The sequence below is a fragment of the Rosa rugosa genome, chromosome 3, assembly GCF_958449725.1.
Source record: "Rosa rugosa chromosome 3, drRosRugo1.1, whole genome shotgun sequence".
Taxonomy (NCBI): domain Eukaryota; kingdom Viridiplantae; phylum Streptophyta; class Magnoliopsida; order Rosales; family Rosaceae; genus Rosa; species Rosa rugosa.
In genome coordinates this window covers 4757806-4782957 of record NC_084822.1, presented here as the reverse complement: position 1 = coordinate 4782957, position 25152 = coordinate 4757806, and the positions used below count along the sequence as shown (strand labels likewise).

The 25152-nt window shown below is 38.0% G+C and overlaps 2 protein-coding genes and 1 long non-coding RNA gene across 7 annotated transcripts; all 3 read left to right on the top strand.

Annotated features, from left to right (window-relative positions):
- Nucleotides 1-3339: 3339 nt before the first annotated feature.
- LOC133740989 (uncharacterized) lies at nt 3340-5443 on the top strand. The gene is made up of 4 exons (XR_009861543.1): nt 3340-3443; nt 3616-4481; nt 4820-4912; nt 5055-5443. It is a non-coding gene; the product is annotated as an uncharacterized LOC133740989 (long non-coding RNA).
- Nucleotides 5444-10257: 4814 nt separating this feature from the next.
- Nucleotides 10258-13982, top strand: LOC133739551 (1-aminocyclopropane-1-carboxylate oxidase homolog 1-like). 5 transcript variants are annotated; one of them, XM_062167334.1, is made up of 6 exons: nt 10600-10740; nt 10841-11079; nt 11182-11247; nt 12432-12922; nt 13011-13332; nt 13704-13982. In XM_062167334.1, the coding sequence occupies exons 3-6, from the start codon at nt 11209-11211 to the stop codon at nt 13956-13958; spliced, it is 1107 nt and encodes a 368-aa protein (XP_062023318.1). In that variant the 5' UTR covers nt 10600-10740; nt 10841-11079; nt 11182-11208; the 3' UTR covers nt 13959-13982. The 5 variants fall into 5 exon arrangements, with proteins under 5 accessions (XP_062023316.1, XP_062023318.1, XP_062023320.1 ...); XM_062167336.1 differs by having other exon boundaries at nt 11348-12922; XM_062167333.1 differs by having other exon boundaries at nt 10841-11083.
- Nucleotides 13983-14919: 937 nt separating this feature from the next.
- On the top strand, nt 14920-25042 carry LOC133737056 (uncharacterized). The gene is made up of 6 exons (XM_062164685.1): nt 14920-15043; nt 15131-15259; nt 15711-15767; nt 24159-24250; nt 24327-24569; nt 24667-25042. Exons 1-6 carry the CDS (start codon nt 14920-14922, stop codon nt 24766-24768), a joined length of 747 nt encoding a protein of 248 aa, XP_062020669.1. The 3' UTR covers nt 24769-25042.
- Nucleotides 25043-25152: the final 110 nt, after the last annotated feature.

Sequence of the window (25152 nt, the reverse complement as noted above, 5' to 3'; positions counted from 1 at the left end):
ATAGTACATGAAATACAACTTAATAAGTGAAGAAACCAAAAAATAATATGGTTAGTGCACCTTAATAAGTTTGTTTTGCTTCTTTATCTAAACCTTCTTTCCATAAGCTTCTCTTCGTAGTGTGGGCTGTATGGAAAGAGAGAAATAGGACTTGGAGAGAGAAATTTTCTACGGTTGGTGATGTCTGCTTTCAAGCCAATGCATGGCTTCATGATTTTCAATTCCATCAGGTCAAAAAAGGGCCAAAACAAGTGTCCAAGAAAGCAACGTGGAAGCCTCCATCTGCAGGTTGGCTCAAAATCAATTTTGACGGTGCATTCTCAAAACAAACTCATATGGGTGGTGTTGGAGTTATTATTAGAGACTCAGAAGGCTCTTATATGGGGGGCATGTTTCAGCATATTGAAAATGTTTACTGACTTTATACACATTTACGCAAGCGTACGTATCATTGTCAAGATAGGGAAATATTATGCCCAAAGTTTATCATACCACGGGGATTAGTGGCTAACCCACAATCCTTGGGTAATCGGAAATAAAGACACTTAGAAAACAAAGAAAAGAAAAAAAAGAAAAAAAAATAAAAATGTTAATCTAAGGCACCAAGCCTTAGCAATGCTCAGCTTTGATTTTTACCAAAGCCTAATCAAAACTAAGAGCCTAGTGATGAATATTTACAATGAGTTGGAGTTCAATATTTTGAGAGTTGATTTTAGATTAACAAAATGTAATGAAATGTAAAGCAATTAATAAAAATGAAAATAAATTAATAAAAGTGTAACCAAATAAATGGGAATGTCGGGTGTTAGGGAGGTTCCTTCACCCAAATTCTATGTGTCGGAAGCTAATCTAATGTAGATGCAAATCCCTACTTTGGCTGTAGTCGTATCCAAGGCGGTTCAAGGCTCAAGGACCGAAATTCCCTTTCATAGTATTCCTACTCCGGTTCAAGGGCCGTAGGAACTCACTTCGCATGAATTAGAGCCGGTTCAAGGGTCACTAATTCACATCAAGAGGCGTAGAGATCGAGGAATTAGACTACTAAGCGACCCGCCCGCGCAATCACGCAACGGATGTAAATCACCATGCTTATAACCCCTCGAATACGAAATTGAAGGTTTCTAGCTTAGGAATTAGAGGGGGTCAAGCCTTTAACTCCGTCCTAGACATGCTCAAAATACACACCCTAGAGTTGACTAAGCTCCTAGACATGCATCCATCATATGAAAATTGCATCATTATATTAAATTAAACATCTTTTACACAAAATTTGGGTTAGGGACACAACCCTAAACCCCAACAAGGAAATTACTCACAACCCATAATCATAGACATCAAAATTACAAAATTCAAATACAAAAGAGAAGAGAAGTGTAGGAGAAAACAAGAATAGTCACAAATAGCTAAAAAGCTAGCATGACTAGTCTTGATTTACAACTCCCACAATTATCCAAGTCTTGAATCTTGTAGAGGAGAAATATTTCATGAATCTTTGAAGTTTTGGGTGAGTAAATCCTTCAAATCCCTAAAATAAAACTAAAGAAAATATGAAAAATGGAGGAGAAGTGGAAGGTGAGAGGAGAAGAGGGCAGCCCAAAGGACTGCCTGTTTTTGGTGCGGCGCTGTAGGTATCTGTTAGGTCCCTCCCTAACGAGAATGGATCAATTAATATATATGGGTGGTCTCGGTGCTACTGTGCGAGAGAAAGATAAGAGGAATGAATAGGATGCCCACGTGTTTGCACTTGTGTGGCTAGTAGAAAGAAACTGAGGCTGCACGTGCTAGCCATGCTTAATTAAACAATTGTTGATTGTTTAATTAAGTTGGCTGTAAATTAAATAAGTAATTAATATTTGATTAATTAACTTAATTAATTAAGCTCCAACTTTAACTTTTGTAATTATATGACACCATCGCATATAATGTTATGGTCTTGGATTTCACTCTTTCACTGGCATTGACCACGATTGATCGATCGGCATCAACTATTTCATCTTTTTGCTAGAAACTCCATTTTGCTCAATTTCTCACCATTTTCTCTCGGTTTCCGTAATTCCACTTATTTCCTACAAAATAAATAAAAATATATTAATTACATACTAATTGACTCGATGATTAGCTTAATTCTAGTATTGAAGATATAATTACGCGCATGAAAATGCGTGTAATCATTTACTCCTCGGAACAGATAGAGGCAGTAGCAGGGAGGATAGCTGTGCGTATGGTACAATAAAAAAACCAAGCTAGCACCTATATACTTTGAGACGGATTCTTTGAACTTAGCTTGTTTTGTAAACCAAAGATCAGAGTCCATTACTTCTACTTATGGAAGACTCTATGAGGATATTAGTGAAGGGCTATCATCTATACCAAGAGCCATGCTTGGGCATATTTCTAGAGATGGGAATGCTATTGCACATTCTTTAGCTAAGGTTGCCTTGCATTCAGGGCAACAGCTGTGTTGGGATACTATTTCTCCCTTATTTAATTAGAGCATTTTTAGCAATGATAGCCATTTTTGAGTCAAATTTTAGTCAAAGTAGCTAAAAAGTCATTTTAGCTAGCCACTTTAGAAATACGTTTGCATCAATGCTCTCTATTTTAACTAGTTTTGAATTTATATTAATTTTTAAATGAAGATTAAATAGTTTAAATGTATTTATAAATTACATAAAATAACTTAAAAGGAATGTTTTAAATTATAGAGAGCCTCATCTCGCTCTCTATATTTAGGAGCGAGATAGCTAAATGTTATAATAGAGAGCCAGGAGTCTGGTGCAGCTACTAAAATATATAAAAAGCTAAACATGCTCTCCAAAATTGCTAAGGAGTTAAAATAGAGAGTCTGCTAAAGATGCTCTTATTCAAGATGCTTTAGTATCTGATTGTAATCTTCTTCATTGATTAATATATTTGACATTTTATTTCAAAAAAAAAATAAGTAGCAAATTTGTCCTCTACCATATTAGCTAATTCTCTATTAGATATGCTTAAACCACTACAAGAAAAAACCCTTTTAGAGACAAAATTATTTGTGACAAACCTAAATTTTGTCCCTTAAACATCTGATGGGCGACGAAATCCTAATATTGTCACCAAAATTTTTGTCCTATATATAAACATAATTCACCGCTTTTTTCAGTGACGAATTATTAGCATAGGGGACAACTATTTTTTGTCACTGAAAGCGGAATAGGGGAGGCAAATAGGACGTGTCTCCAATTGCATAATTTTTTGTCGCTAACTCTATTTTGGCAAAAAGATACGACGTCGTAAGGTTTCTTCGGTGTTGAGAAAACAATTAAAAGAAAATTTTCGGAAAAGCCTTGCAGTTGCCGCGCCCGCTCCACTACGTCTCCCACTAACACTGCTGAGTGCTGCCTGCTCTTTGACGACTCAACCTCGAATGCCCGTTATTTCTAATTTTCCATGTTGCCGTGATCGTCAGTTGTCTCTCCTCTCCTCTCCTCTCTCATGCTCATTGATTGTGTTGATCTTTGATTATAGTTTAGTATTGTCAATTGTGCGAATTTGATTCGGTGTGGGTGGATTTCGTTTGGGTCTGTTTAGGGCTCAAGATCTAATTTTGATTTGGTTTTCTTTCTGGGTTTTCAGAGTGTGATTACACTGTTTCTATGGCGTGGAAACCCATCTTGATCAAGCTCAAGGATTTGCAGAAGGATCCCTTACATTTGGCTCATTTGATGGTGATGGCTGCTGGGGTCTATAGCAATTCGTTGGGTTATCGGGTTTATTGGTTTCAGTTTTCAAGTTACTCCTTTCTATAATTTTATTCCTCCAAATCTTCTTGATTCAATTAGGATCATGATGCATCATGGTTTTATTGATGTGTTTTAGGATTTGGCTGGTGGAGGCTGCAGTCCGGAATTAGAATGGGTAGAGCTTCTGCTTTATTGGTTTCCACTGCTTTCAAACTTTTTTCTTTTACTTGCCTTTTTGGCTGCCTAGTGCCTACTATGATCTAAGTTATATTGATTTGTGGTGGTGATGATTTACAATAGTTTTTGTTCCAGGCTTTATTGGCTTCACCGTTTCAGTGATCAACTCATTCCTTCTCATTTTATATTCTGCTTCCTTATTTTGGGCCACGTCTTAGATTTCAGTGGATTAAGTTTCCATTGCTCTGTTTTATGCTGTTGGTTATGGTTAGCTCCATGTGCTGTGGCTTTTTTGGTTTCCAAGCTGAACTGTCTTCTTATTTTCATAGTATTATTGTTGGTGTATTTTGGCTGATAGTTTGGATAGCTGCAACTGCTGGACAGGACTTAAATTGTGTGTTTCAGCTTTATTTGGTTTCGGCAATCAACTTGTCCTTTCTTTAATTATTTATGAGTCCAATCTGGGAAGAAATTTTAAACTTAGCATGCAGTCAAGAGATTGTTGAAGATGAACTGGAACCTTGTGGTCCATCTTGGTGAAGCTTATTCTTATGACTAAAATTTGGAAAACATATTGCTATGGTATGCTTCTTGTTCTACTGTTGTTTATTCCCAATTGTATCACTTGTACTATGAAGATGGAATTGGATCTTAAATGAATTGCTTTTAGTTATATGGTTATGTTATTTCAAGACCATTCGATCGTAGTTGTGTACAGTTTCCTTCATCATTTCTTTCTTGGACCGGGCCTTATAACTTTCTTGCAAAGTCCAGTAATGTCTTGAAGTTTTATGTTCTAGTCACTTTACATTTGGAGCTAAAATATTTTATGCACATTATACCATAAATATTCTTATTATGATATTGCTTGTCTCAGTAAAATGTTTGCTTAACTAATGTGTGCTCCTGTGATCTTTTAGGAAAGCTTCTATATATTGGAACCGAAGAGTAGCCTCTTAAATGAAGAAGTATATGAATTGTAATTAAAACTGAAAAGTTATTCAGACCATACAGTAAGTACATGTTCAAAAAATTGTGCCTAATAGCTCTGTTCTTTGGTTTTTGATACATTCTTACAACTTGTGTTTAAGCTGTCTCATTGTTTGCATGCAAAATATTTGTGTTCATTCGATAGAATTTCATCTCCCTATGCAGGTAAATATCTTGGCGAATATGGGTAGAGGTCATGAAGGGCAGAGAAATTCATTGTTTGGTCTATGATCCTAGAGGCAGAGATCTCTTCTGCTGAGCTGACAAGTACAATGGAAAAGCTTTCGAGGAACATGGAGCAGATTGAGGGTCAAGTTGCTACTGTCCAAGGCTATACTGTATATAATTATGGTGATGGATGATGATATGCCTGAGGATAAGGACGAGGAAGAACACGAAGATGAGGAAGTAGTTTATAAGGCCACAATTTTAATATTTTGATTTGGTAGTATCTTTTAGTGAACATGTTTATGTTGTTGTTGTCTATTTAGTATATTGATGTTGGATATTGGTTAATCAATGCTACATCTCCATATATTTTTTCTTGGAATAAAAGTGAGCGCTTCAATTTGATTATCATTTGATTTCAATTAGGTTAATGTTTCAAATTACCATAAATACAAAAGTATATATGTACTGAATTAAAATATTTAAAAAATGGCCTTCGAATTCAGTTTTCCCCAATCTAGTTTCCCGCCATTTAGGATTTCCCGATAATTGTGAACGATTTTAGGAGACAAAATATAGGTGACAAAATGTATTTTGTCGCCCTTATGGTTGGGTGACAAAATTTACTTGTTGTCACTAATAAGAATCTGTCACGCACTATTAGAGACAAAATGATTTTGTCACCCATACCAATGGGTGACAAATTTGTTTAAATGAGAGACAAAACCGGTTTGTCACTAAAGGGCTTTTCCCTTGTAGTGAACAAAATGTAAATGTAGCTAAAAAGATTTATTAGAGCCTTTCAAAAAAAAAAAAAGATTTATTAGAGACTAGTGAATAAATTTATGGAGAATTAAATTTGCACTCTACCTTTTGCATTCCCAATCCCTCCTTAGTTTTTTGTTACTTTATCTCTAGAATGCTATGACATTTTGGTAATAAAAGCATCATGTGTTGATGAAAAAACTGTTTATAAACTCGATTATAATGTGAATTGTAAAGAAGACATTATCAATTTCACTTTCAAAATTTATATTTAATGGCACATCTTTTAATCCGATTTCAGGAGGTAACATTGAACTTCCGGGCACTCAGACTCTTCAAAGTTGCTATATTTCTAAAGGTATTGATTCTTCCAATCCATTTACCAGCAATTATTTTTTTGTGGTAATGGTATGTCATGGAGGACTTCCATTATGTAAGCATGAAGACAAATCATGGACAAAGTTCAATGATGCTCTCAGCCACCTCTATGATGATATTGTTTGTACTTTATCTCTAGAATGCTATGACATTTTGGTAATAAAAGGATCATGTGTTGATGAAAAAACTATTTATAAACTCAATTAGAATGTGCATTAATGTAAAGAAGACAGTATCAATTTCACTTTCAAAATTTATATTCAATGGCACATCCTTTAAGCCGATTTCAAGAGGTAGCATTGAACTTCCAAGCATTTAGACTCTTCAAAGTTACCATATTTCTAAAGGTATCGTTTCTTCCAATCCATTTACCAGCAATTACTTTTTTGTAGTAATGGCATGTCTTGGAGGGCTTGCATTATGTAAGCATGAAGACAAATCATGGACAAAGTTCAATGCATGCTCTCAGCCACCTCTATGATGATATTTTTGTTACTTTATCTCTAGAATGCTATGACATTTTGGTAATAAAAGCATCATGTGTTGATGAAAAAACTATTTATAAATTCAATTAGAATGTGCATTGTAAAGAAGACAATATCAATTGCACTTTCAAAATTTATATTCAATGGCACATCTTTTAATCCGATTTCAAGAGGTAGCATTGAAATTCCAGGCATTCAGACTCTTCAAAGTTACCATATTTCTAAAGGTATCGTTTCTTCCAATCCATTTACCAGCAATTACTTTTTTATTGTGGTAATGGCATGTCATGGAGGGCTTGCATTATGTAAGCATGAAGACAAATCATGGACAAAGTTCCTTGATGATATGATGATTTTTGCAGCCATCTCTATGATGATATTATGTTCTAAATGATTGCTTATTAGACCCACTTTTTGATATTATATCAACATCTCGACCGTTCAACTTTTAGGTCCATATGAATAGATCATCTCTGCAAATTTTCAGCCAAATTGATAATCATTAAGGCATTCATAACTGCGATTTACAATTATAAGCATGAACGGTTCAAGTTGGATAGATTCGGTTCGTCCATTGGTTTAATCTAGTTTGATACCTTAACGATCATCAATTTGGTTGAAAATTTACAGAAGTGGTCTATACATTAGGATCTAAAAACTGAAAGGTTGAGATGTTGATATATTATCAAAAAGTAGGTCTAAATGTGATAGAAAAATAGGTCAAATAGGTGATAAATCTTGATGAAAATGTGGCTTGTAGAACTCGAAACACTTGGCGAGAAAAGACTTGTAGCAGAAGGTTTTTGTAAAGGAAGGTTCTGAAAGAAGGAACGGTTCATTCCTTAAAATGGCCAAAAAAAAAATAGAGTAAACTATATTTATCACTTTACTAATTTTATTATGATTGTAATTCTTTTGTCAACTATCGTAACACTTAAAAGTTTATTGATGTTACAAATCAAACTACATGAACGTTTCATCTCTAATATGATGTTTGATGCATGTGAGCAATAACTTCAAATCATGGTTTTTTTTTTTTTTTTTTTTTTGTAGTTTTTGATACAAAACATAAAATTTTGAGACTACCGATTAATAACAAGAAAACGTTGATAGTAGAAGAAATAGTGTTGACTATATAAAGTCACAAGTCAAAAGCACATGCATGAAGCTTATATTCTAACATGTGACAAGTCAAAATCAAACATGTGACAAATCAAAATTTTGAGAATACCGATTAATAACAAGAAAGCATTGATAGTAGAAGAAAAATTAAGGGAAAGACATATTGTTGACTATATAAAGTCACAAGTCAAAAGCACATAAAGCTTATATTCTAACGTGTAATAAAGGGGTCCTTAACCCAAAGCACCAAAATGAGTCAAAATTATCACACTTACCCAAACAACAGATTTTTATTCTCACTAAACCGATTTAAAGTAAAATGGCTATTCTACCCTCAACTTAATTAATAAACTACATCATTGTCCACACACTCTCTCTCATCCCTCAGGTATACAGATCGATCTCCCTCTCCCCAACGTGGTCGGCATCTCTCCTCCGATCTCCTCTATCTCTCTCTCTCTTCCCAACGTGGCCGACATCTTTCCTCTGATCTGCACTCTCTCTCTCTCCTCTCTCTCACTCATCGGAGTTGAACAGACGAGGCCTCCCGATGATGACAGCGGCCTCTGCGGCGGCGAATTGCAAGAATAAGAAACCGGACGTTCACTCTGTCCCTGATTCGCCGATGCTCGAGAACTCCTCGTCATTTGGGTCAACGTCGTCTTCGCTGCTGCCGTTGCCGACTACTATTGTGCCTTCCTCAGTCTCAGCCTAAATCTACTATAATTTTTTATTTGCCGTCGCCGGATTCAGTGTCAAGGTATGCTTTGCTTGTCCAAAGGAGTGGTTGGAGCCATTCTTTGAAGCAAACAAGCTTCCTGATGGTTTTTTTTTTCTACTGAAAGCTTCCTGATGGGCATTGTTAACCGAGGTGTTAATTTTATAGACAAAAACAATTGATTGTTAATTGTTAATTTTGATTTTACAGTGGAGTTAGAAAAACAAATGACAGTGCCAAGGTTATTAATTTTCTATACAAGTTGGACTTCTCTTTGGATTTTTATTGGTGTATCATTGCAGACGATTGAGAATGTTCTTATAAGGATAAGGACGTGAACGTCTCTGATCTACTTTGTTTGCTGGAAGTTCTTTTCTTTGGACATGTGAATGAATAGTTGGAATGTAAACTTTTCAATAATAAATACTAAAAACACTTTTTTTTTCAATAAACTGTGGCAGAAGTCCGAGAAGGAAAGAAAAAGTTTTGTCGGGGGGCAAATAAAGGGCTATTGGGGGGCAATAAATGTTTTGAATTGATGTAATCTCCTTGTTTTTTTTTTTCCTTAAACCAAAGTTTTATTTGTCTAATTTTAGGAGATTGGGTCTCATTCCAGCAACCGAAATGTCTATTGGGAGGCAATAAAGGTCTATTGGGGGGCAATAAACCTCTCCGGCCCCATATGAGATCTCTGACAACCTCTTTGGGGACTTCCGGCAAGGTTTCATAAACTTTTATTGCCTCCCAATAAAAGTCTATTGGGGGGCAATAAAAGTCTATTGGGGGGCAATAAAAGTTTATTAGCGAGCAATAAAAGTCTATTTGGGGGCAATAAACCTTTCCAGCGACCTATGAGATCTCCGACGACCTCTTTGGGGACCTCCGGTGAGGTTTTCAGAGAAGTCCGGTGGGCGGCGACCGGTGACCGGAGTTCGGATGTCTGTGATAGGAGTCCGGTGACCACCGGCCGGTGACAAGACTCCGGCGAAGTCTCCTATGGCTTCTCTCTTTTTCATTTTCTTTCTCTCTCTCTCTCTCTCTCTCTCTCTATGTAACAAAGGGGTGAGGGTAAAATAGTCTTACAAAAACAAAAAACAAAAAAAACAAAAATTTAATTTAGTATTAGGGAAGACCTTATTAGAGTCTTTATAGGTAAGGGGGAATTAAAAAAACTTAATGGGGTAAATGGGATAAATAACCCTAGAATTAGGGTAAATGGACAAAAACCCATGACAAAGACCTAAAAAATTAAACCGTAACATTTTGATAGTTTGATAAGTCGTTTTGCAATTGAGGGGTAGATTGTAATTTTTTTCCTCCTTTTTTTTTTTTTGATGCAACAAACAACAATCAGAAACAAAACTACGGTACAAACCCCCACTTAGCTGATTCAAGTGGAACACCTGGGACACAGAGAGGGGGAAGCGATTATGCCAAACAGCAACATCTCTGTTCCCTTAGATTAAAACTTGCTAACTTTTTTGCAACAAAGTTGGCCTCACGATAAATGTGTCGAAACCAAAGGAAGGAAAAGGAGGAAGCCAAAGCCTTGATGTTTGCAACTAGAGCCTCGATTCTCCAAGGGACCGAAAGTTTCCCCAAAAGGCTAAAACACAGTCAATAATATAGAAGTTTTGAATCTCCTTCCACTCAGGCATTGGAAAAGTTATAGAACTGAGCTAAATGTAAAGCATCCCTCAAAGCAGTTGCCTCAGCAACCAAACCAGAACCAAGCTTCTTTGAAGCAGGCAATAGAGGATAACCATCTTCATTTCTATTTTCTCATAACAAAACCTATAGAAGCAGATTGATCATGTAAAATCACTCCTAGACATTGTCACATAATATATCCAAACTAAAAAATAAGCAATCACTCATACATTGAACTTTATATCACGTAATCTGATCCGTTGGTGTTGGAGCAATTTAACACCAACGGTCAGGATCAATAGAAAGCGGCGCGCAAGAGATCACCTTCTTCTCTTTTGACTCTAAACTGTTCAGCGACTCCTCAAATTCTCTCTCGGTCACCACCACCATGCCATTATCGGCGACGGTCTCACCTCCGACCCTCTCTCTCTTCCCTCAATCACAACCACCACAGCAATCACAGCTTCATCTCCCTCACAATCTCACTCCATTTCTCAAACCCAAACGATTCACTCCCCAATTTCACTGCGCCAAAGCCACTCGACGAAACCCTAATTACCCTCCGGTACACACACACTCTCTCTCTCTCTCTCTCTTTCCCTCTCAGTCACTCAGTCTCTACGATTCTGATGGTTCGCTTACTGTTTGCGTCTCCAATTTCACAGGGCGGCGCCGATAGCTTCGTCGACAATCCTCGCAACTGGAGCCGCTCCATAAACTCCGAGATTGACCGGCCCTATGGTTTCGAGGACGACGATGAAGACGATGAAGACGGAGACGGCGATGATGAGGAAGATAGGAGCTTGGATCTGTTAGTGAGGTTTGTTCAGAATGTATTTAAGAAGGTGTCGAAGTGAGCCAGGAGGGCCGTCCGATCGGTTCTTCCCGTTGCAATCCCCACCAAGTTGGTAAACATTCATTGTATACTTGTTAATCAGAAATTTTTCTTCTTTTTTTTTTTTTTTTCGGAAAAGCTAGGATTTTTATAGCTGAATTGTTGGTGTAGGTGGGGTTTTCTGTTAATGGGGTGCTAATGCTGGCGTTTTTGTGGGTGTTGAAGGCATTTCTTGAGGTAATGCATTCAATTTTCTATGTATTTGGTTGTTAAGATGCTTTAATTTACTGATTTCATTTCCATATGATGATCTCAACATCATGTGCATGCTCTTCAGTTATGGGTCAGATTGTGGGGATGTTTAGGCTCTCAGGTCATCGGTATGAAGTGAGGAGAGGTGCTAGTTTTAGTGCTCAATTTGCATAGACAGTTAGTAACTCAAAATGGGTGCTCAATTTGCACCACACTATTCAATCCACGGTCTAGATGTGTTGACCGTTGGGTTCGATCAAATTCCCAAACAAGCCAACAGTTGTGAGCCACGTGCGCCCACAATGCAACGTTAATTGTCGCTACGCGACAAAATGGCGCTTCAACACGCGCCAGCCACTTTTCGGCGCTAGAAGACGAGAATCTCGCCAGCACGCGCGCCTGCAGAGCGTCCATGATCCCACCGAAGCCTGATGACGTCAGCCACGATAGGTTTGGGCCAAGCTGGCAGCCGGCCATGCTTGGGCAAGAAAAATGGCATTGACTTGCCCATTTTTTTGTCCTTGGGCAGGGAAAGCCAAACCTTACCTAGGTATATTTGGGCGGGTGGATGCTCCTTTTTCTCCTTGCCCAGTCAACACGTGGAATTGCTTATCTGGCAGCCGGTCAAGAGAGCACCGGTGGAAATGCTCTTAGAACCTAACACATCAAAGACCAGACACAATGGGTGATAAGTTTACCAACCAATGACGCCACTCACTCACTCGCAAGAAACAAAAAGCAAGAATATTATATAGTGAAAGCAAATAAATTTTCTTCTTTTCGGTCAGTAAAAAGCCGCAAAGAAAAATTAATTATTAGAGAACAAAGAACTCATCTGCTATGGCTTAATTGGGATGGAACTACAACTTTACAGCTTATGACTTATCAATGGCAACTAAGAGAAACAAAGTCATCGACGTTAATTATCTTTCTCTGTGGATGCATGTAATTATTTACTTATTCCTTGGAAGGATCTACTATAGTCAATTGCTTAATTGAACTTTCCTTCTAGTTCTCTAGTCAATTACATGAGTTTGGGAAAATGTTGGGGGGTTTCTAGATGCATGCAGTACGTACTTCAGTGCTATAAATAAGAGCTTCTGCATATTGAGGTAATCAGATTTCTTACGTACAACAAAATGGCCAATACTGAGGAGCGTCTGCGACAGCTAAAGGCCTTTGACGAATCCAAAGCTGGGGTCAAAGGTCTTGTCGATGATGGAATCACCAAAGTCCCGTCCATTTTCATTTGCAAGCCAGAAGATCCCTCAGCCGAGGACATCCCAAGTTTCTGTACTCCAACTGGCCAACACCAATTCAGTATTCCAGTTGTGGACCTTGGTGATGTTGTCGCTGCAGGAAGGCCTGCTAAGGTGATCCAAGATATCCGGCGGGCTGCAGAGAGTGTGGGATTCTTTTATGTGGTTAACCATGGGATACCCAAGACAGTGTTGGAGGAGATGCTCGAGGCGACGCGTAGGTTTCATGAGCTGCCAAGGGAGGTGAAGGCTGAGTACTATACTAGGGATCCCAAGAGGAAGGTCAAATACTTTAGTAGCTATAATTTGTACGAGTCAAAGTTTGCTGCTTGGAGGGACAGCATGTTTTGTGACATGGCTCCCGAGCCTCTTGATCCCCAAGAATTGCCTCTGGTTTGCAGGTATATATATATGATCCATATATGATCAGGCATCTGCATGTGCATGTACGTGATTCAATTAATTAACGTGTTCTTTATCTCATTTCAGGGATATAACTATGGAGTATAATAGTCAAGTACACAAATTAGGTGTCACTTTGTTTGAATTGCTATCTCAAGCACTTGGACTCAAACCTGACCATCTTATCAGTTTGGATTGCGAAAAAGAGCATCTTATTGCTAGTCACTACTATCCTCCATGTCCTGAGCCTGAGCTCACAATTGGCACAGCCAACCACTCAGATGGCACTTTCATAACAATTCTACTTCAAGATCATATTGGTGGACTTCAGGTTTTGCATGAAAACCAGTGGAATGATGTTCTTCCTCTGCCTGGAGCTCTAATAGTCAACATTGGAAATTTTATGCAGGCAAGCTTTTCTCTATGATCCATACGTACATATGTTCGAACAAACACTCTTTACCATTAATATAGATCCAGTAAATCCTCTAATCTGTTAATTTCTCGGTGATTACTAAACATTCATTACCCGTACCATGTACATATATAGGTAGATCTTCAATTATAAATTTTGTAGTTCAGATTCTTTGGATATAAAAACAATAAAATAGAAAAGAAGAAAAAAAAATAGTGGTATGAGTTTCGTTATACAACTCAGATTCTTGTAGTTTGGGTAAAATATATGAATTTGGACCTATACCAAAATGTCTCTGGCAATTGTATACAAATTGATTGCATGTAGCTGTTTCGTTGTTTTTGACAATGCATGTTCTAGTGCAGATAATCTCAAATGATAAGTTCGTAAGCGTTGATCATAGAGTGTTGGCAAAGAAAGAAGGTCCAAGAGTATCTGTGGGATGTTTTTTCCGACCTGCGACGTCGCATAATTCGTCGAGGCTGTACGAGCCAATTAAAGAGTTGACATGCAAAGAAAATCCACCCATTTATCGAACAATTACCACGAAAGAATATTATACAGAGTATTACAAAAACTCTATAAATGAGGTCCCTGTTCTAAAATCTTTGAAGTTGTGAAGTTTGTCCGTGGAATATGTATGTTCCAATATATGGGACTTAAAATAAATGTACGTGCTTAATTTAAGCATGTTCGTTGTTTTTTTTTTTTTTTTAGTTTTAGTTTGGATGTTAATCGACACCTTATGGTAATTCTCTAGTTTAATGTGGAGATAGCCCTTCTATTTTGAGTATTTTCTGTTCTGTTATTATTGTGTTCTATAATAAAATGTTGTCATTCTCTAGTTTAATGAGGAGATAGCCCTTCTATTTTCTATTTTCTGCTCTTTTTATTTACTTCTATAATTATCAATAAATAAACAAAAAAAAAATCTACCTCTAGTAGTGGAGTTTGATTGGTAAGTCAATAGAGGGATGAGTTGTAAACTCAAACATCAGCCGGTTGAGTTATTGTCTGCTTTCAAGGCTTGAATTTTCCGATACACGAGTTGTGGAGCCTGTTCATGTGACCGAGGTTTCACTTCTTCTCTTTCGTGTACACCAATTTTAGAGTTGCTCAAGTGTAAAAAATTTGAAAGAAGAGGTTTATTCTCGATACCAAAAATAAAATGTTTACCCCAAGTTCTTTATAGATAGAATCCTCGATCTTGAGATCTTACACAACCATTTATTAAATAGTACATGAAATACACTTAATAAGTGAAGAAACCAAAAAATAATATGGTTAGTGCAACTTAATAAGTCTGTTTTGCTTCTTTATCTAAACCTTCTTTCCATAAGAGCTTCTCTTCCTAGTGTGGGCTGTATGGAAAGAGAGAAATAATAGGACTTGGAGAGAGAAGTTTTCTACGGTTGGTGATGTCTGCTTTCAAGCCAATGCATGGCTTCATGATTTTCAATTCCATCAGGTCAAAAAAGGGCGAAAACAAGTGTCCAGGAAACTAGGAAAGCAACGTGGAAGCCTCCATCTGTAGGTTGGCTCAAAATCAATTTTGACGGTGCATTCTCAAAACAAACTCATATGGGTGGTGTTGGAGTTATTATTAGAGACTCAGAAGGCTCTTGTATGGGGGGCATGTTTCAGCATATTGAAAATGTTTACTCCCCGGAACAAATAGAGGCAGTAGCAGGGAGGATAGCTGTGCGTATGGTACAATAAAAAAAAAACCTAGCACCTATATACTTTGAAACAGATTCTTTGAACTTAGCTTGTTTTGTAAACCAAAGATCAGGGTCCATTACTTCTACTTATGGAAGACACTATAAGGATATTAGTGAAGGGCTATCATCTATACCAGGAGCCATGCTTGGGCATATTTCTAGAGATGGGAATGCTATTGCGCATTCTTCTTGCATTCAGGGCAACAGCTGTGTTGGGATACTATTCCTCCCTTATTTATTCAAGATGCTTTAGTATCTGATTGTAATCTTCTTCATTGATTAATATATTTGACATTTTATTTCAAAAAAAAAAAAAAAAGTAGCAAATTTGTCCTCTACCATATTAGCTAATTATCTATTAGATGTGCTTAAACAAAATGTAAATGTAGCTGAAAAGATTTATTAGAGACTAATGAATAAATTTATGGAGAATTAAATTTGCACTCTACCTTTTGTATTCCACAGTCCCTCCTTAGTTTTTTTGTAACTTTATCTCTAGAATGCTATGACATTTTGGTAATAAAAGCATCATGCATGTGTTGATGAAAAAATTGTTTATAAACTCGATTAGAATGTGAATTGTAAAGAAGACATTATCAATTTCACTTTCAAAATTTATATTTAATGGCACATCTTTTAATCCGATTTCAGGAGGTAACATCGAACTTCCGGGCACTCAGACTCTTCAAAGTTGCAATATTTCTAAAGGTATTGATTCTTCCAATCCATTTACCAGCAATTATTTTTTTGTGGTAATGGTATGTCATGGAGGACTTCCATTATGTAAGCATGAAGACAAATCATGGACAAAGTTCAATGATGCTCTCAACCACCTCTATGATGATATTTTTTTTTACTTTATCTCTAGAATGCTATGACATTTTGGTAATAAAAGGATCGTGTGTTGATGAAAAAACTATTTATAAACTCATTTAGAATGTGCATTAATGTAAATAAGACAGTATCAATTTCACTTTCAAAATTTATATTCAATGGCACATCTTTTGATCCGATTTCAAGAGGTAGCATTGAACTTCCAAGCATTTAGACTCTTCAAAGTTACCATATTTCTAAAGGTATTGTTTCTTCCAATCCATTTACCAGCAATTACTTTTTTGTAGTAATGGCATGTCCTGGAGGGCTTGCATTATGTAAGCATGAAGACAAATCATGGACAAAGTTCAATGCATGCTCTCAGCCACCTCTATGATGATATTTTTATTACTTTATCTCTAGAATGCTATGACATTTTGGTAATAAAAGCATCATGTGTTGATGAAAAAACTATTTATAAACTCAATTAGAATGTGCATTGTAAAGAAGACAGTATCAATTGCACTTTCAAAATTTATATTCGATGGCACATCTTTTAATCCGATTTCAAGAGGTAGCATTGAAATTCCAGGCATTCAGACTCTTCAAAGTTACCATATTTCTAAAGGTATCGTTTCTTCCTATCCATTTACCAGCAATTACTTTTTTTGTGGTAATGGCATGTCACGCCCCGAATTTCGAATAACAAATTCAAATCCGAAACATTAATAATAACAATTACAAATAACGTCCTGAATTTTTTTCTCACAAACAACCACACTTCACACCTCTCAATATTACAATAAACCAAATCCTCAAGTTATTTATTACAGCACACTCTCACCAAATCAAATTGTAAGGCTCAAAAGAGCTTAACTCACCTCACTATTACAATTGCTGTAAAACTATAACAAATGCTCTAACCGCACGATCACCACCCTGATTCTCCTGTCCTGTAGGATTACCCGCTACACAATTTGAATAGTGTACCGGGATTGCAACAACACAAACCCGGTAAGTTTTTGACAGCCCGTATGAGTAAACAAGTAATTGCACAATTTTAAAGTATCAATTCAATTTAAGTATCTCTTAGCATAATAATTGAAGTGCACAACGTCACTTCAAGCATCAATCAACTCACGTCTCAACATGAATACTAAAAAAAAACATCTAAACTTTCTCTGCTCAATATATACTCACGGGCTTATGATTAATTATATTAATCACCCCATGCAGTATGTTATACTCACGGGCTTATGATTAATTATATTAATCATCCCATGCAGTATGTCATACCCAAGGGCATATGATAACTCGTTTATCCCCCAAGCAGTATGATGGCAGACAGACTAGAGCTCTAAATGTATCGTAATGTGGCACCTGGGCCAAGGTTCACCTTACGAATGACTGCTTCAATCATCAATGTGATAATTTTACTCGACTCTATAAATCAATTATTCCACACAACTCAATCATCCACTTTACTCAATTACTCTTTATCAAAATCAACTCACTAATATACAATGATTTATATTCTTGAAAGAATAAAGCTCGTAATTGTAAATCAATCACATCAATTCCACACTTTCCCAAATGCCACACCATCCAATATATATTTCACGTAAATATATATATATACGTAGTCACCCTCACAGGAATGACCACTAATACCAACTATAGTTCACATGCATTTAAAATCGAGAAATTCATTTTTATATTTTAAATACATTTTACTTACCTATGGACCGTAGTCGATCAAGTCCATATAATTTAAAACAAATATTTATTTTCTTAAAACAATTTTTCCACACATTCACAATTCAATGTAAATCACAAAATTTCGGTTCGTAAATGAACCATGTGCGTTTTACTCACCTCTAATCCAGCTGCGTCTTCTTAACAGCTCAAACAACAATTTCACAAATTGTCCACCAAATCAATCCGTCGATCACCTAATCAGATACGATCTTAACTTAGCAAATCAATCATAAACCACACATATACGGAAATCCAACGGTCGGATTCTAAATTAATGATGATCCAACGGTCGGATCGAAATTATATGATGATCCAACGGTCGGATCTTCACAGATCGCCCTTAGGATCACCCTCCAAAATTATCACGAAGATCTAACGGTCAGATCTTCTTGAATCATCCTTACAAACATCTCCACAAAATTATTCGAAAATCCGACGGTCAGATTCTCACGAATTGCCTTTCAAATCACTATTACACAATTATACGAAGATCCAACGATCGGATCTTCGCCCGTGACCACATAAAGTCATCGGGACAGTCATACGATCAACATATCTAAATTTGAACCAAAATCGATGGTCAGATCTTCACAGATTGTAAACCGAAAGTAATGCGTAAAAATTGAAACCCTAGCATGCATCAACTTTCTCCAAAATGACATTACGATATATTCAAACGACCGTATCGATGCATAGATGAATAAACTGAAAGCAGAACACAAAAATAAGTGTGGCGGCGGGTCAGCCTGTGGTCAACGGCGACGGTCAACGCCGGGTCAACCACCTCCGATGGCAAAGTGACCAACTACAAACTGGTTCAAAATGAAGGGTTGATCGACTTTCATACCTGGAGCTAAGCGAGATTCGGTCTAGATCGTCCTAGATCAAGCTTGGAAGTTGGATCCATCTTGGCCGTCTGATCACGTTTCTAGATCAAATCAGAGCCGTCAATCTTCAACGCTTGATCTTTTGCTCTACACTTCAAATCGTGATGCAAGGAGGATATGAGGATGATCAGCAGGAGGAGACGTTTCCAAAAAAGTCAACCAATCGCCGAGGGGATGCCGGAAAAAGGATTTTCCAGCCGGGTCGGGTTGTGCACTGCTGGGGCCTCTTCGATCCACGTCTGGGGGAAACGGCGGGGCAAGATGACACCATGGGGCCAATGGTCGTGCGGCGGCTAGCTCGGGAGGCGCCGGGTCCTGTGCCGGAGGACGCCGGAGGCGGCGGAAAAAGTCGGGTCGGGTCGGTCGGGTTCCGGCAATTCTGAAGAGAGAGAACGGAGAATTCCGGGGGACCAAAACGCAAAAATGAGAAAATTTCGTCCTTAATGAAATAATTCGGATTTTTCACCTATTTATAAAAAAATCTCAATTTTCAAATATTCATAACTTATTCATACGAACTCCGAATATTGCGTTCCACATATGCACGAGATTGTATCGACAAGCTCTACAACTTTCATGAAGGAAGTTTTCCAAAATTTTGAACATATAAAAAGTCAACTTTCGCGAGCCCCTAAATAAAGTTCGTTTTCGAAAATTAAATCGTTCGAACTAATTCCACAACTTCTCCAAGCCTCGTACTCGCTCCCACTATCGTGAAATCATTTCTAAAAATCCACGGAATTTAATTCTGATTTTTCGGGGTATTACATGGCATGTCATGGAGGGCTTGCATTATGTAAGCATGAAGACAAATCATGGACAAAGTTCAATGATGATATGATGATTTTTGCAGCCATCTCTATGATGATATTATGTTCTAACAGATCACTTATTAGACCCACTTTTTGATATTATATCAACATCTCGACCGTTCAACTTTTAGATCCATATGAATAGATCATCTCTACAAATTTTCAGCTAAATTGATAATCATTAAGGCATTCATAACTGCGATTTACAATTATAAGCATGAACGGTTCAAGTTGGACAAATTCGGTTCGTCCAGTGGTTTAATCTAGTTTGATACATTAACGATCATCAATTTGGTTGAAAATTTGCAGAAGTGGTCTATACATTAGGATCTAAAAACTGAAGGGTCGAGATATTGATATATTATCAAAAAGTGGGTCTAAATGGGATCAAAAAATAGGTCCAATAGGGGATAAATCCTGATGAAAATGTGGCTTGCAGAACTCGAAACACTTGGTGAGAAAAGACTTGTAGCAGAAGGTTTTTGTAAAGGAAGGTTCTGAAAGAAGGAACGGTCCATCCCTTAAAATAGCCAAAAAAAAAGGGAGTAAACTATATTTATCACTTTACTAATTTTATTATGATTGTAATTATTTGGTCAACTATCGTAACACTTAAAAGTTTATTGATGTTACAAATCAAACTACATGAACGTTTCATCTCTGTTGATACCCAAAAAATCAATATTCATGCCCAATAAATATTTGAGGCACAATACAAAAATATAGATATGCAAAACTACACATTATGGGCTTTAATAGCTTAAAGCCCATTATGCTAGAAAGAACTCTCGATATTCTAATTCACTTTCCGTTATACTTTAGTAAGTGTCATGCCACGCACGTGGACCCAAGCCGCAATCATGCTTTTGGGGCTTACAAGATTGGGTGTGGTGTGGAAGGTTACAGAAGTACATGAGGCCCATTATCGATTTCGGTTGTTGGAGATTTTGGACTTGGGGACCAAAATCCAGGCTCGACAATTTGAATCCTTACATGGGCATGCAAAGATGAGAGAATCCAAACCCATAAGCTTAAACACAATTATCTACCCAATAGTCTTTTCAGCAATACAAACGTGAATACTTCTTTTACCCTGCAGTTGTTATCTTATTCTATACTAACATCAAACAACAAGCAAAACCCCTTATTATTTGTCTCCACTAGCCTAGAAGCGGGGCCATCCAAAAGAGGGTTGCGTCCTTTCCCATAAAGAAATACATAATCCATCATCACTGCAGTAGTGGTACATTATGCAGACACATTCCTTGCTTTAAGAAATGTAGCAAAGGGCACGACACGCAAACCCAGCCTTGTTTTTAGTAATTATAATTTTCAGTCCCTGTACTATTCCACTTTCCTTTTGCCTATAAATTAAGGCCTCTCGCTCTAAGCCAAGGGGGAGAAACCTCATAGGGAGAAACCTCATAGAGAGACCTCCAGGGAGTACATCCCACAAGCAAGCCTCAAGCAACAAGCCAATCATTCAGCCTCCAACCCAAAACCAATTCAAAGCCTTACACGACCTTTAAACCCAGAATCCATCCCTAAAAATCCATTCCTTCATCACTGCAGTAGATGATACGCAGCAAACCTCTCACTGCAGCAAACCTTTCACCGCAGTAAAGCTCTCACCTTTTGCAACTCATGTGCTTCCAGCTCCCACGCTACATGCCTTCTTGCAAGCCGTTTTATATATTTCTAGTTCATCTATCAAAGCTATAGGAAGTTTCTACCTCACCATCACCAGAAGCATGTCACCGCAGCTGGCCAACCTTACTGCGGGGAATAAGGAAAGACGCTACAAAGCTTCTTGAAGCTTTGGACCCAGTTCCTGAACTCAGAAGGGGTAAACAGAGGAGATGCAACCTAATCAAGCAATCCTAACAGCCTCTGTACAAATCTACCCCAACAATCTCTAATATGATGTTTGATGCATGTGAGCAATAACTTGAAATCATGGTTTTTTTTTTGGTAGTTTTTGATACAAAACATAAAATTTTGAGACTACCGATTAATAACAAGAAAACGTTGATAGTAGAAGAAATAGTGTTGACTATATAAAGTCACAAGTCAAAAGCACATGCATGAAGCTTATATTCTAACATGTGACAAATCAAAATTTTGAGAATACCGATTAATAACAAGAAAGCATTGATAGTAGAAGAAAAATTAAGGGAAAGACATAGTGTTGACTGTATAAAGTCACAAGTCAAAAGCACATAAAGCTTATATTCTAACATGTAATAAAGGGGTCCTTGATCCAAAGCACCAAAATGAGTCAAAATTATCGCACTTACCCAAGCAACAAATTTTTATTCTCACTAAACATATTTAAAGTAAAATGGCTATTCTACCCTCAACCTAATTAATAAACTACATCATTGTGCACACACTCTCTCTCATCCCTCAGGTATACAGATCGATCTCCCTCTCCCCAACGTGGCCGGCATCTCTCCTCCGATCTCCTCTATCTCTCTCTCTCTCTCTCTTCCTAACATGGCCAACATCTCTCCTCTGATCTGCACTCTCTCTCTCATCTCCTCTCTCTCACTCGTCGGAGTCAAACAGACGAGGCCTCCCGAGGATGATAGCGGCCTCTGCGGCGACAAATTGCAAGAATAAGAAACCAGACGTTCACTCTGTCCCTAATTCGCCGATGCTCGAGAACTCCTCATCGTTTGGGTCAACGTCATCTTCGCTGCCGCCGTTGCTGACTACTATTGTGCCTTTCATAAACTTTTATTGCCTCCCAATAAAAGTCTATTGGGGGGCAATAAAGGTTTATTAAGGAGCAATAAAAGTCTATTTGGGGGCAATAAATCTTTCCGGCGACCTATGAGATTTCCGACGACCTCCGGCAAGGTTTTTAGCGAAGTTCGGTGGGCGGAGACTAGTGACCGGAATCCTGCTGCCAGTGACCGGAGTCCAGATGTTTGTGATGGGAGTCCGGCGGCCGGTGACGGGACTCAGGAGAAGTCTCCTATGGCTTCTCTCTTTTTCATTCTCTCCCCCTCTCTCTCTCTCTATGTAACAAAGGGGTGAGGGTAAAATAGTCTTAAAAAAAATAAAAAACAAAATTTAATTTAGTATTAGGGAAGATCTTATTAGAGTCTTTATGGATAAGGGAGAATTAAAAAAACTTAATGGGATAAATGGGATAAATAACCCTAGAATTAGAGCAAATGGACAAAAACCCATGACAAAGACCTAAAAAATTAAACCATAACATTTTGATAGTTTGATAAGTCGTTTTGCAATTGAGGGGTAGATTGTAATTTTTTTCCTCCTTTTTTTTTTTTTTTTTTGATGCAAGAAACAACAATCAGAAACAAAACTACAGTACAAAGTCTCTAGCTACTTCCCCACTTAGCTGATTCAAGTGGAACGCCTGGGACACAGAGAGGGGGAGGCGATTATGCCAAACAGCAACATCTCTGTTCCCTTAGATTAAAACTTGCTAACTTGTTTGCAACAAAGTTGGCCTCACGATAAATGTGTCGAAACTAAAGGAAGGAAAAGGAGGAAGCCAAAGCTTTGATGTCTGCAACTAGAGCCTCGATTCTCCAAGGGACTGAAAGTTTCCCCAAAAGGCTAAAACACAGTCAATAATATAAGAGTTTTGAATCTCCTTCCACCCAGGCATTGGAAAAGTTATAGAACTGAGCTAAATGTAAAGCATCCCTCAAAGCAGTTGCCTCAGCAACCCAACCAGAACCAAGCTTCTTTGAAGCAGGCAATAGAGGATAACCATCTTCATTTCTATTTTCTCATAACAAAACCTATAGAAGCAGATTCATCTTGTAAAATCACTCCTTGAAAATCACAATCGATACTCGATGTTGTAGATCGAGCAGAGCGAGAACCACTGGGAAGTAGAGAGAACTTGCTAAAGCGTGACTTTAGCTTGGCTGGTTTACGAGGGCGTTACCCTTGCTTGGCTGGTTCCGTAACCGTTGTGGTCGTGGTACTACAATCGGCTCCCGAGGAGACTAGGACCGAAGTACGTTGACAGAGGGTTTGGTGGCACTGAAAGTTGGCTTCTGAGAAGACTAGGACTAGGAGTGTGATCACCGGTAAGAGAAAGAGAATAGGAGAGGAGTTGCTCTTAGAGAGGTTGCTCTAGAGAGAACTTAGATCATCTTAGAGATGTTTGTTGAATTGTGTTGTTGTCTTTTGATACTTGTTGTAGCCTCTATATATAGGCTACCAAGCAACACTATTTGGCCTTAAACAACTCATAATGGGTTAGGTTTTAGCACTTAAACATTAATGGAATGTTAGGTTTGAATACTTAAACACTTAATGGAATTTGTTAGGTTTAAGTCATTTTCTGCTCCCTTATCCTTCAATTTTTATCTCCACTAAGAACTCAGATTCAACCTTCGATTTCTTCATATGAAATGATCCACCATGAATGTAGATTATTGTGGTAAAATTTCAGAATTTATTTCCATGTGGTTTGGCCGGAAATACTGCTGGGCCTCTTACAGGTCCAGTTTTTCAGTTTTGCTTCTGCAGAAAATTGGATTGATTGTTTTGAGGCATTCCACTCAAAACTAGCTCTGGAAGTTTTCATAAGAAATGATCCTTGGGCTGTCTAGAATAGATCTGCAGATTTTCAGCTCATTTAGAGTTCATTTGGTCAGGCGGCCGCTCCTTCTGTTTAGCTCGGTTTCTCCTAGCCGAAGTAGGAAAATGTGCTATAGTTGACTTTTCATGCTTCCATAGTAGGCTTTATTTAGCCTCTAAATATATATTTCGAACTTGTCGAAAATATATAGCTTGAGCCACTGACATTGGCTCAATTTCTCCAAGACGTGCCATGTCAGGCCAAAATGCTCATTTTGGGCCCAAACACAAACGATTCACTCCCCAATTTCACTGCGCCAAAGCCACTCGACGAAACCCTAATTACCCTCCGGTACTCTCTCTCTCTCTCTCTCTCTCTCTCTACGATTCTGATGGTTTGCTAACTGTTTGCGTCTCCAATTTCACAGGGCGGCGCCGATAGCTTCGTTGACGATCCTCGCAACTGGAGCCGCTCCATAAACTCCGAGATTGACCGGCCCTATGGTTTCGAGGACGACGATGAAGACGAGGAAGACGGAGACGACGATGATGAGGAAGATAGGAGCTTGGATCTGTTAGTGAGGTTTGTTCAGAATGTATTTAAGAAGGTGTCGAAGCGAGCCAGGAGGGCCGTCCGATCGGTTCTTCCCGTTGCAATCCCCACCAAGTTGGTAAACATTCATTGTATACTTGTTAATCAGAAATTTTTCTTCTTTTTTTTTTTTTTTCGGAAAAGCTAGGATTTTTATAGCTGAATTGTTGGTGTAGGTGGGGTTTTCTGTTAATGGGGTGCTAATTCTGGCGTTTTTGTGGGTGTTGAAGGCATTTCTTGAGGTAATGCATTCAATTTTCTATGTATTTGGTTGTTAAGATGCTTTTACTGATTTCATTTCCATATGATGATCTCAACATCATGTGCATGCTCTTCAGTTATGGGTCAGATTGTGGGGATGTTTAGGCTCTCAAGTCATCGGTATGAAGTGAGGAGAGGTGCTAGTTTTAGTGCTCAATTTGCATAGACAGTTAGTAACTCAAAATGGGTGCTCAATTTGCACCACATTATTCAATCCACGGTCCAGATGTGTTGACCGTTGGGTTCAAATTCCCAAACAAGCCAACGGTTGTGAGCCACGTGCGCCCACAATGCAAAGTTAATTGTCGCTTCGCGACAAAATGGCGCTTCAACACGCGCCAGCCACGTTTCGGCGCTAGAAGACGAGAATCTCGCCAGCACGCGCGCCTGCAGAGCGTCCA

Bases quoted from the DNA above. Each gene is read 5' to 3' on its own strand.
- LOC133739551 (XM_062167332.1), top strand. From the start codon at position 10,564: ATGCCATTATCGGCGACGGTCTCACCTCCGACCCTCTCTCTCTTCCCT. The intron at 11,248-12,431 runs GTAATGCATTCA...CGTCTGCGACAG, and splicing joins TGTTGAAGGCATTTCTTGAG to CTAAAGGCCTTTGACGAATC. The intron at 12,923-13,010 runs GTATATATATAT...ATCTCATTTCAG, and splicing joins GAATTGCCTCTGGTTTGCAG to GGATATAACTATGGAGTATA.
- LOC133737056 (XM_062164685.1), top strand. From the start codon at position 14,920: ATGGGTGGTGTTGGAGTTATTATTAGAGACTCAGAAGGCTCTTGTATG. The intron at 15,260-15,710 runs GCAACAGCTGTG...ATCCGATTTCAG, and splicing joins GCATTCTTCTTGCATTCAGG to GAGGTAACATCGAACTTCCG. The intron at 24,251-24,326 runs GTACTCTCTCTC...CCAATTTCACAG, and splicing joins GAAACCCTAATTACCCTCCG to GGCGGCGCCGATAGCTTCGT.